This window comes from Erpetoichthys calabaricus, chromosome 14, assembly GCF_900747795.2.
Source record: "Erpetoichthys calabaricus chromosome 14, fErpCal1.3, whole genome shotgun sequence".
NCBI lineage: Eukaryota > Metazoa > Chordata > Cladistia > Polypteriformes > Polypteridae > Erpetoichthys > Erpetoichthys calabaricus.
In genome coordinates this window covers 67,371,425-67,384,389 of record NC_041407.2, presented here as the reverse complement: position 1 = coordinate 67,384,389, position 12,965 = coordinate 67,371,425, and the positions used below count along the sequence as shown (strand labels likewise).

Genomic DNA, 12,965 nt, shown 5'->3' with positions numbered 1-12,965 from the left:
AGTCTGGATTATTGTCTTTTATTCTATCTGAATGTTTTCTATATCCTGTATTTATCTTTATTTAGTAAAGATATTATTTGTAGCCAATGTTATATAGGTCCTGCTGTTCTTTCTGAATTTTGGGCATAGGAAGGGTGCTATATAAATAAATTGTGTTATTAGTATTTTTATTTTTTTTCTTTTGATGACCCATCGTTTATAATAATAAGTGATAAAAATTTGAGTAGTTATGTATAAGGCAATTAATATAGAGCATAATTCAGTGTAGAATATGCATTGCCGTTTTCTTCACATACATGTTTAAAAATATCAGATTGGCTTAAATGTTTATTCAAAATTGCTGTAGAACAATATTGCACACATGCATTGTACATTTAAAAAAAATGTAATAACTTTTATTATTATCGTTTTACTAAACTTTAACGTGGTGCAAACATTGCAATTATATGGTATATTTTGTTTTATGAATGTAAATGAAAAACTATTTTCAATTAACACAGATCTCGTTGATTTTAATTTTGTCGACATGTTAAATGGTTCCCATAGACCCGAACACAACGTAAATGTTAATAGTGTATTTCATAAAAACGATCCGTATTGTTTAGTATGACACGACGTGATGGCAGAAACCCTCTGAACTTCACAATGATGAGTTATTATTTCGTCTGATGTACTGCTTTTCTTTCTTATTTTTATCGCCTAATATCTGAACGGGTCTTTGACCCGACGTTACTTTCCGGGCTTTGCCGAGACCTGCCGAAACCTTCCAAAAGTAATTTTACGAAGACAGTCCTGAAACGAAGGTGACGTTACATATTATTGGTGCGGGCCTACAACTGCGGTGACGTATGGTGCTGTGCTTCGCAGCTGCTGCTTTCCAGCACAGCGCCTCTAGTGGACGAGCGTTTCTTTCCTTGCGGTTGTTCGTTTTGAGGAATTGCTGTTTTCATTTTTTTTAACCCACGACAGGCAAAAATATATTCTGCGTTGCTGTTTGGTTTCTTCAATTTTTTTGCTGTTTTCCTGAGATGGCGATGCAGACCAAGGTGACTCCCCCGCAGATTCCTGATACCCGAAGAGAGCTGGCCGAGCTCGTCAAAAGGAAACAGGAGCTGGCGGTAAACTGCGCTTAAAGCAACACTTTTTACTCATTGTATTGCTGTTGAGATGATGCGGTACTAGAATACTGTTGTGATCATATACATTTTGTTACTACATTAGTTAGAAATCAAGTGTAACCCCCACATAATTCGTCTAATGCTGCACATTTTTCGGGTATTTAGTTAAAGTTTGCTGGCAATCTGAGACGCGACTCCGAGTAAGTGGTGATAAAACCCGGTGTCATTGTTAAGGGAGAGACCGCGGCTTTATTGTGTATGTGGGCCTTTCGCGCTCTATAGTTATTATACGGAGGCGACACATTTTTCAATTTAAAAACATGCTAAAGTATAAGTCTAAGTGTTGATCCTCTGCCGTATTAACTTCTGATTAAAGTCTTCTTCCGCACTTCATATTCCACGAGGAAAGGTCTGACTAGTTCTCTTTATTAAGGTAACCTTTGCAGATTAGCTTTAAAGGCAGCCCGCGTAATCGTTTGTCATAAAAGGGTTTAATAATGTGAAACTCTTGTTACTGAAAATATACAGAGTGTATATGTTGCTGACAGTCTTGATATGATGTCACTTGTGGGAAAGGTTTTAAATCTAAATAACGCCTAAATAAAGAGACGTTCTTAACAGCTGCTGTCACCTGCAAGTCAGACCACATTACAGGGTCTTCACTGTGATTTCCGGAAAAAAAATCCACGTTCTTAATATTCTCCGTTGAGGAAATTGTGCCTTCAGAAAGTATTCAGACCCCTTCATTTTACTCACATTTTGTTTCAGCCTTGCGGTAAAATTGTTTAAATTAATTTTTCCCCACATCAAGCAGCACTCAATACCCCAAAATAAGATTTAACATATTTTTTGCAAATTTAAATGGGGACTGAAATATCCCATTGATACAACTATAAACCTTTTACCCAGTACTTAGTTGAAGAACCTTGCCTGCATTTCCAGCCGGTATGACACAACAAACTTTGCACCCCTGGATTTTGGGATTTTATGCAATGTTTCTCTGCAGATCCTCTCAGGCTCTGTCAGGTTGGATGGACACCGTTGATGGACCAGCAATTTTTAATTCCCTTCAGAGATGTTTGATTGTATTCTAGTCTGCGTTCTGGTTGGGCCACTTAAGAACATTCAGAGTTGACACCAAGTCACTTGTGTGTTGTCTTAACTTTGTGTTTAGGGCCATTGTCCTGTTGGAAGTTGAATCTTTGTCCTAGTCTGAGGTCCAGCGTTCTCGAGAGTATTTTTTTTATTAAGGATGTCTCGGTACTTTGCTTTATGCAGTTTTCCCTCAACCCTTATTAGTCGCCCAGCCCCTACCGCTGAAAAACAACCCCACAGCATGATGCTTCCACCACCATGAATCACTGTTTGAATCAAGGTTGCCAGGTGTACAAATAATAGCCCAATAACTCAGGTAGACAACATGACACACCGGAAGTATCCCAGAATACTACAACCCAAATAGACCAATTAGATGAGAAAACCACGGACCTGGCAACATCGGTTGGAATTTTATTGCACAGGTGATGAGCAGTGCCTGGTTTCCTCCAGAGTGAAAAACCGGGACACTTTGAAGACTTGTGGTTTTTCTTCTTCTTCTTCCTGCTGCTCCCGTTAGGGGTTGCCACAGCAGATCATCTTTTTCCATATCTTTCTGTCTTCTGCATCTTGTTCTGTTACATCCATCACCTGCATGTCCTCTCTCACCACATCCATAAACCTTCGCTTAGGCCTTGCTCTTTTCCTCTTCCCTGGCAGCTCTATCCTTAGCATCCTTCTCCCAATATACCCAGCATCTCTCCTCTGCACATGTCCTAACCAACGCAATCTCGCCTCTCTTACTTTGTCTCCCAACCGTCCAACTTGAGCTGATCCTCTAATGTCCTCATTTCTAATCCTATCCATCCTCATCACACCCAATGCAAATCTTAGCATCTTTAACTCTGCTACCTCCAGCTCTGTCTCCTGCTTTCTGGTCAGTGCCATCGTCTCCAACCCATATAACATCGCTGGTCTCACTACCATCCTGTAGACCTTCCCTTTCACTCTTGCTGATACCTGTCTGTCACAAATTACTCCTGACACTCTTCTCCACCCATTCCACCCTGCCTGTTTCTCTCTTTTACACCTCTCTTCCACAATCCCCATTACTCTGTACTGTTGATCCCAAGTATTTAAACTCATCCACCTTCACCAGCTCTACTCCCTGCATCCTCACCATTCCACTGACCTCCCTCTCATTTACACACATGTATTCTGTCTTGTTCCTACTGACCTTCATTCCCCTTCTCTCAAGAGCATATCTCCACCTCTCTAAGGTCTCCTCAACCTGCTCCCTACTATCACTACAGATCACAATGTCATCAACAAACGTCATAGTCCACGGGAATTCCTGTCTAATCTCCTCTGTCAACCTGTCCATCACCATTGCAAATAAGAAAGGGCTCAGAGCCAATCCCTGATGTAATCCCACCACCACGTTGAATGCATCCGTCACTCCTACCGCAGACCTCACCACTGTCGCACTTCCCTCGTACATATCCTGTACAACTCTTACGTACTTCTCTGCCACTCCCGACTTCCTCATACGATACCACAGCCCCTCTCGAAGCACCCTGTCATATGCTTTCTCCAGGTCCACAAAGACGCAATGCAACTCCTTCAGGCCTTTTCTAAACTTCTCCATCACCATCCTTAGAGCAAACATTGCATCTGTGGTGCTCTTTCTTGGCATGAAACCATACTGCTGCTTACTAATCATCACCTCACTTCTTAACCTAGCTTCCACTACTCTTTCCTATAACTTCATGCTGTGGCTCATCAATTTTATTCCTCTGTAGTTACTGCAGTCCTGCACATCCCCCTATTCTTAAATATCGGCACCAGTACACTTCTTCTCTCCTCAGGTATCCTCTCACTTTCCAAGATTCCATTAAACAATCTGGTTAAAAACTCCACTGCCATCTCTCCTAAACACCTCCATGCTTCCACAGGTATGTCATCTGGACCAACGGCCTTTCCATTTTTCATCTTCTTCATAGCTGTCATTACTTCCTCGTTGCTAACCATTGCACTTCCTGATTCACTATCTCCACATCATCCAACCTCTTCTCTCTCTCATTCTCTTCATTCATCAGCCTCTCAAAGTACTCTTTCCATCTGCTCAACACATTCTCCTCGCTTGTGACTACATTTCCATCTTTATCCTTTATCACCCTAACCTGCTGCACATCTTTCCCAGCTCGGTCCCTCTGTTTAGCCAATCGGTACAGGTCCTTTTCTCCCTCCTTAGTGTCCAACCTCTCATACAACTCATCATACGCCTTTTCTTTAGCCTTCACCACCTCTCTCTTCACCTTGTGCCTTATCTCCTTGTACTCTTGTCTACTTTCTGCATCTCTCTGACTATCCCACTTCTTCTTTGACATCCTAATAATAATAATAATTCATTACATTTATATAGCACTTTTCTCAGTACTCAAAGCTCTATCCACACAGGGAGGAACCGGGAAGCGAACCCACAATCTTCCACAGTCTCCTTACTGCAAAGCAGCAGCACTACCACTGCGCCACTCCTTACTACATCTGTTGTAGTTCCCAGCGGTCTGGTAACTCTTCACTGCCACCCACTGCCTGTCTCACCTCCTCCCTAAACTCAACTTTGCAGTCTTCCTTTTTCAACTTCCACCATTTGATCCTTGGCTCTGCCCTCACTCTCTTCCTCTTCTTGATCTTCAACGTCATCCTACAGACCAACATCCTATGCTGCTTAACTACACTTTCCCTTGTCACCACTTTGCAGTCTTCAATCTCCTTCAGAACAACTTTTCTGCATGGGATGTAATCTACCTGTGTGCATCTTCCTCCACTCTTGTACGTAACCCTATGTTCCTCCCTCTTCTTAAAATACGTATTCATCAGAGCCATGTCCATCCTTTTGGCAAAATCCACTATCTTCTGACCTTTATCATTCCTCTCCTTGACACCATACCTACCCATCGCCTCCTCGTCTCCACTGTTCCCTTCACCAACATGCCCATAGAAATCCGCTCCAATCACCACTTCATCCAACTCACTCCAAAAATCTTCTTTCTCACCCATTGCACACCCAACTTGCGGTGCATATGCACTAAAAACATTCATCATCACACCTCCAATTTCCAGCTTCATAATCATTACTCTGCCTGACACTCTTTTCACCTCCAAAACACTCTTGACATACTGTTCCTTCAGAATAACTCCTACCCAATTTCTCCTCCCATCCACACTATGATAGAATAATTTGAATCCACCTCCAATCCACCTGGCCTTACTCCCCTTCCATTTAGTCTCTTACACTCACAATATATCAACCTTCCTTCTGTCCATCATAACTGCTAACACTCTCCCCTTACCAGTCATACTGCCAACATTCAAAGTTCCTACCCTCAGTTCCACTCTCTTTACTTTCCTCCTCTCCTCCTGCCTCCGGACACGTCTCCCCCTCTTCTTCTCCTTCTTCTTCTTCAGCCAACAGTAGCCCAATTTCCACCATCACCCTGTTGGCGGTCATTGTTAACCCGGGGCTCCACCGATCTGGTATGGAAATTTGTATTTTTTCCGCATATTGACTTGGCAAAATTTTACACCGGATGCTCTTCCTGACGTAACCCTCCCCATTTATCCGGGCTTGGGACCGGCACGAAGAAACACACTAGTTTGTGCATCTCCTGTTGCTTGGTTAAGACTTTTTAGTTTCTTTAAAATTTTATTTTAATACAGTAATAGGTCTATAACATCCAAGAAAATATTGATATTTAAATATTTTATTCTTAACAGTGTACTGTAACTTACAGGTGCATGTTTTGTTTTTTTCCTCAATAATATTTATGCAGGAAACATTGGCAAATTTGGAAAGGCAAATCTATGCTTTTGAAGGAAGTTACCTAGAGGACACTCAGATGTATGGTAACATCATTAGGGGCTGGGATCGTTACCTGACAAATCAAAAGTAAGTGTGCTGTTGGTTTGGTGGTGTGATAAAGTGTGATCTTATGATTCAGATTATTATTCATATTTGATTTTAATAAAAACAGCATTTTTTTATAAATCACCTACATTTTTTTAAGACTTCTAGAAAGTCATTTTTCTGAGTAGCTTTAGAACTGCATTTTGTTAGTTTATGTATCTTTGTTTGCTACAGAAACTCAAACAGCAAAAATGACCGAAGGAATAGAAAGTTTAAAGAAGCAGAACGTCTGTTCAGCAAATCTTCTGTTACATCAGTTGCCGTGAGTATTTGAACAATTTGTTTAAAATACTTTGTGTGTTTGTAGGTTTGAGGTTAAAATTTTCAGATGTATTTTTATAAAATTCACTAATATCAAAAATTTATTTAGTAGTTCAGGGAACAATTCACCTGACTTTCAGAACCAGGAAATATATTCTGTATCCTTCTTTTTATTATTGTGAAGACATCTCCATAACAGGAAGTAATTTTAATATTGTGACATGTTTTAGGCTGTCAGCGCTTTAGGAGGAATACAAGATCAGCTAATTGAAAAGCGTAAGTGTATTTTTTTTTTGTTAGTATGTGGACATTTTGTATTATTTGTAATAATAGACAGTCATTTTACATTACTTTTTTTATATACGTTGTTTTATCTTTATTACCCACTTCATTTTTTTTGGCAATTCTAATTACTTTGCACTGAATATAGCACACCCGTCTGATACTAACATACATTGGGAATGTCCGCATTTGAATTTGTTATGCTTTGCAGGTGAACCAGGAAGTGGAACAGAAAGTGACAACTCCCCTGACTTTCAAAACCAGGAAAATGAGCCTAGTCAGGAAGAGACGGAGGATTTAGATGGAACTCTGCAAGGAATGAAACCACAAAAAGTTGCTACCTCCTCTTCAGGAAGCCACCATAGCAGCCATAAGAAAAGGAAGAACAAAAACAGACATAGGTATGCAAGTCATTTTTGAAATTTTAGCCAGTTACTACACTAGCATTCTTTACAGTACACCGAATATATATGCTTGTTAGAAAGTTTTAAAAAAGCAAACAGAATCAATGTCTTTGTGCATCTCTTATTTTAATTTTTACACATTTTAAATTGTGTGGTAAGTGATAATGTTGTATATTGCTTCTCATTTTATTAACTAAATTAAGTATGAAATTTTCTGGTCCTGATTCTTACATCCCACTATGCCACTTTTTATGTGATATTACTTGAACACTTTGTACAGTGCTTGCATACGTGATTTTATTTGACATATGTGCCAGTAGATTTCAGAATATTTTCAAAAATAGTAAATGATTGGAGCACAGTAGTGCATGGATGTTTAACTTATTTAAATTAGGGCCTAATAAATGATTAAGTGTCAATTTTTATTTATGTTCCAGCTTGAAATAAATTATAATAAAAATTTGGAAACATGGTGGGTAAATGAAATCAGGACTTTGAAAAATTTGCCTTTACATTAGCTTCCAAACAAATATGTTGAATTCATTATGTGTTATAGTCTTTTCATTCTTATTTAAAATGTTTATAAAAAACAAGTACTAGGTATTTTAGTTTTTTCAGTATATTTTTGAAATATGATTTGTTCTACTGTCTCAGTGCAGAGTCAATTTTTTTACTTTTTTTTTTTTTTTTAATTACAAACCTGCCACATATGAACACCACAAAATAAAATCCCCTATTTTATCTCTGTTAATGATTCAAGAACTGCCCTGGGGCAAGTTAAATAAATGCTTTTACTTATAGTTATGTGGTGGAAGTAATTTGTAAGCTTTATGTCCCATATGTCTTTGCATAGGTATAATGTTTAGAAATTAGCTTTGGTCAAATGAACATACTTTTCCTAGCAGTTTGTAGTCCACATAGTTCTGGAATATTTTTGTTAATTTACATTTGAAAAAATAAACAAACAGTACAAAAATTGTATTAATTTCTATTGCTTTCTTCCTTCCTAATGCTACCTTTCAGCCCGTCTGGCATGTTTGATTATGACTTTGAGTAAGTTTAATTTTAATTAGTATTTGTGCTGTGTTTCTGGTGTGTAGTAATAGTATTGTCATTGTGTAGCCATACCATTTAACTGTTTCTACATTTCATCATTGCATTGCACATACATTCACATTTCTTTTCAATTAAATTGTATCTCAAGGCTCACTTTGTTTGTAGACAATAATTTGCAAAATATTAGCATGACCTGCCTAGTAAACACACATGGCATTGGTATTTAAGTGTGTTCCTTGCAGGTGCAGGGACTTGCAGTTCAGATAGTTGGGCATAAACTGGTCTTCTGGACTTCAAATGTACAGCATAGATTAACTTCTGTAACCTGCACCAGCAGTTCCAGACTTTTTCTGGTACTAGGACACATACATATTTCTTCATTGTACTAATTTAGTAATGACGCACAGAAACACAACCATTTAATATAATAGATTTTCACATAAACTGTAGAGTCCACGATAGCACCTCTAAATAAATGGTGTGTTTTGAGGTGACACTTTACACTGTGTCCTTTGTCTTTACCATAAGTATCTTTTAACCAAACAATATTATTTGGCTCAGTTCATATGTATTTGTATATTTTTGTAGTATATTTTCAACTAAAGTGAAACTCTTATCTTTTATGAAAATGACATGCTTTCCTGGTTAAATAGTTTGAAAAGGTATTAAGATTAATAATCAGAAAAATAACTGTTTGGTGATTTATTTATTTCTCTCTGCATGTGATCTATTTACATAATTAATCTAGTGATTTAGATATTTCCTTTGAAGCTTTTTTATTCTCTTTCTCATGGCATGTGCTTTTATGGTGTTTGAATAAGTGAAAATGTCTAACATTCAATCTTAAATATAGCTTTTATGAAAAGGGTCTTTTTCTCCCCTCTTATTGCATAAAATCCTCACATTTTCCTCTGTCTATATTACTCATCAGTTTGGGACTGTGGTAGGATTAGAAAACTCATACTGAAAATTGTGTCAGTTCTAAAAAAAAAACCTTTAATGAAGTTAATAAATGTAGTTTGAATATAAATTTCTGGACCACTTCTGTGTTGCCAGAGTTCCAGGATGCTTTTTACATTTTTAGAAGTTACTCAGATTAGCAGGATCTTTCCTAAAATTTATGAGACTAACTTATTATATAATTCTCATAGACATTGGTTTTCCATTTTGTGTTTCAATTTCACGGTTGTTTCGCATCAACTTGTTTTGTGATGTGCTAGTTGCTTCCAATCTTCCTGATAGGGATGTTGGAGAGATGGATCAACCACACTGGATGGCAGTCTGCTGTAACCCATTCGGCAAAGCCAAACATTCCTCAAAGAAGAAGAATCTCCGATCTGTTTCTCAATGGATGTGCAGTAAGCTACCTTCGCTTACTCTAGGATCCAAGATCTGCGATGATTGCCGTAAAAAAGTTTCCCAGATATCGGTACCAAGAACTGAGCCAGGTACTTCATCTGAATCAAGCCAAGGAAATCCTGGCACAAGCAGTCAACCAAACCTGGTTGAGGGTGAGGTCTTCAGTGATAAGAACGAGAAAGTGAAGGTGAGCCTCCTCCATCTGCAAGGTCCATCTTGATCTTTCATATATCCAACAAAACCACACAATCTTTATTTCTTGCTGTGGATATCCTGACAAAAGTGGAGCCAAGGACTTAGAGGGGCCATGCATATACCCTTGACGGGGAAAGAAAGGGAGCCAAGCTGCAACAGAAGCTGAAGTCATGGAAAAAATAGAATGCAAATCGTTGTTCATCTGTGTTTATAGAATTTTTTTTTTTTTGATAAAAAGTTCAACAGCATCAGTAAAGGGTCAGTGTTTTTAGGTGATCAAAGAGAAATATTAGTCACTTGATCTTTTTGGATGGTTGACTTTCCCTGAACTGTCAGTCCCAAATTGTTACTTTATAGACAGATGCAAAATTTGAGGATTGCTGAAAACCGATACCAAGCCCATAATGTTGTTATAGTTGTTCTTACAGTGCAGAGTCACATTTCAAACATCATAAACTTTGAGCTCTTTTTCAGTTATGTTGCTTGTTCAAACATTATTTATTAGTAAGCATACATGTCGACTTTATAAGTAATAAAAGTCAAAATTAATTTCACTATGGAAATAAACTTGCTGCATTTTCTTTTAATAGTAAAATATTAATGGCTTAGTTTTTCTTAAAAATAAAATGTTTGTGAAAGTTTCATGACTGAAAAGCTTTCATTTCTTATATCAAGTATATTTTGAAATCGGCTTGCACTGGTAATGAAATGTATTGTCCATCATAATTTAGTGGTGTGTTTTTTTTCTTTTTGTTTTTCTGTTTTTTAAACCTTATTGTTAATTCAAACAAAGAATTTTATTAAACATTATAGAAACCTGGCCACCTTTATAAAAATAAAAACTAAAACTTTAATTTGATGAATTATACTTTTTTTTTAATGTTGTGCTTAGTTGTCACCATTTTATAGTAAGATTAGGCTCACTGCATTTTAATTGATTTGAGCCAATAAGAAGTTGTGACTATTTAAATGCATTTTAAGTATATAATTTTTGTAAATTGAAGTTAAATACTTTTAAAAAATGTTTGTGCTTCACTTAATTATGAGCACATATTGGAAGGAGAAATGAGTTTTGGTCATCAACACAGATTAATTATTAATGTGTTTTATCTACTATTTTCTAAAATGAAATTTTATTTGGATCTTCCTTTTAAATGGGTCCTTAAATTTGCGTTATTGTATATAGAATTTTTTTTATTAAATAAATACACTTTTAATTTTGTTAATGGCACCTCACTTGTGTATTTTAGGCTTTATAGTTTTCTTACAGTGCTTTCAGTGAAAGGTGCTCCATATTGATAAAAAAGTCAAGGTTTTTGTTTTTTATTTTTATTTGTTTTTTCTACTTTTAAGTGGAACATTTCCACACATGATCAGCTGGACCCAGTGAAATTTATTAAAAATTCAAAATGTCCATGTCTATTTTTTTTAGGATTGACTTAAAGATGAACAAGAAACCAAGAGCTGTAAGTAAAGGCATGCATTTTAAGAAAACAAGAGTGTTACACTCACTATAGACTCCAACACATAGATCTTGTTTTAGTGAAAAGGTGCTGGAAGGCAATATTGGATACTAGATCTACTGTACATTTAAGTGCTTTCATTTTATTCACATTATTTGTATAGCATACCTTCAAATTTTATACAAAACTGAATTTCATATATACCAGAATGTACCCAGTGGCTAACATTTTCAATAGATGTGTAGTTTTTGTTCCTTACAATGATTAGTAATTTGTGTTGATCTGGCAGTCCACCCAATCGCAGAAGGCAGCGGTCCGTCCTATATGTGCATGGACCATGAAAGGGTTTGTTTCCCCTTAAGTAGCAATTTTGTGCTGTATTGCTTTTTTAATAAGGACATGAACAAACCCATAACACACAGTATTTTAAAGATCTGTTTTTTTCTAGTTTTAGTTTGGTTTTTCACATTTGTGTGTTAATTCTAAATACATATGACTGAGGATTAAATTGTGGTTTCATTTTTTACAGGATTATTAAATTACACAACCCAGTGGAATATATTGGAGTGAACCTAAAAGGTTACCTGTATTCTGTTGAAAGATTAAAATTATTCTGTGTCAGAAGTGGAAGAAGAAAAACATTCTTTTTGACAAGTTATTTTTGCTTTATTTGGCACCTTGAATATAGACAGAGTTGAATAGCACTCCTCACCCAGCTATTTTCCAGAAGTATTATTATTACATATGCACCATCACTGTGTTGTTTCATTTAACTGAAGAATCCCACAGTGACCTTTCAATACACAGGGTTTTTTTTTTTCTTTTGTGGTCCAGTGGTGTTCCATTAAGAAGTAGTTAATGGAGAAACTGGTGTGTGTTGTTAATAATAACTCTGTCATGTTATCTTTCAGTGTTTTGTTAGTGTAGATATTTGGTATCATGGGAGTATAACATACCTTGTTAATGTATCTTTTTTGTTTTGTACATTTTTTTTATCTCTGTTTACCATTTGTACAGATTAAAATATGAAATAATATATTCCCTGCCTTCTCTTTTTATTAGTATTGTTGTTTGTTACATGTTTGTGTTGAAAGGTGGCAATACTTTAAAATGGTTTGTTATGAAAATGGAGGTGTGCACAAAATAATGAAAGTAACAATACATTATTATCAAGGGCTTATTAAGGAGTAATGCCACCCTTTGCTTTTAGAAGAGGACACCTGGGTCTGTGAAATAGCCTTTGTTTACTTGCCCATTATTTGACCATTGCAGAGCAGTCATTTGATCTAATGACTACCATAAGATTGCACACTATTGGCCTAGTCTGCTATGAACCAACAGCAGAGGAGAAGATTTATCTTTCAGTATGACAATGACTTTAAGCATCAGGCCAAAGCGACTCTGGATGGCTTAACAGAAATGTGAATGTTTTGGATTGGCCAAGTCAAAGTCCTGATCTTAACCCTATTAAGAATCTGTGGCACTATTTGAAAATTGCTGTCCAAAAGGCACCATCCTGCCAACCTAGAGGCTCTCTATAGAGAAAGAACCACTCCTGAACAATGTGCAAAACTGGGACATACTTACTCCAAAATAGTTAAGGCTGTTATTGCATCAAAAGGGTGTGTAGGGCTTGAATACTTACTGAATGTAAACACTAACTTTGGAGTTTTCTTCCGTTAAATATCTACAGAAAATGACTTATTTTGACTTTGAAAATGTATTGTTATAGCACTAAAATACTGAATGGATAAATATATCTACAAATTATTTGACATGCAAACATTTTGATGACATTCAAGAGGATTGAAAACTTTTGCAT

At 36.7% G+C, this 12,965-nt stretch overlaps 1 protein-coding gene across 4 annotated transcripts; it reads left to right on the top strand.

The window, feature by feature from the left end:
* The first annotated feature begins 874 nt into the window (after positions 1-874).
* Positions 875-12,181, top strand: meaf6 (MYST/Esa1-associated factor 6). 4 transcript variants are annotated; one of them, XM_028818927.2, is made up of 9 exons: positions 875-1,118; positions 5,990-6,105; positions 6,298-6,385; positions 6,615-6,660; positions 6,878-7,067; positions 8,094-8,123; positions 9,369-9,672; positions 11,113-11,146; positions 11,673-12,181. In XM_028818927.2, exons 1-8 carry the CDS (start codon positions 1,029-1,031, stop codon positions 11,116-11,118), a joined length of 870 nt encoding a protein of 289 aa, XP_028674760.1. In that variant the 5' UTR covers positions 875-1,028; the 3' UTR covers positions 11,119-11,146; positions 11,673-12,181. The 4 variants fall into 4 exon arrangements, with proteins under 4 accessions (XP_028674760.1, XP_028674762.1, XP_028674763.1 ...); XM_028818929.2 differs by lacking the exon at positions 8,094-8,123; XM_028818930.2 differs by lacking the exon at positions 9,369-9,672 and having other exon boundaries at positions 878-1,118.
* The last annotated feature ends 784 nt before the right edge of the window (positions 12,182-12,965 follow it).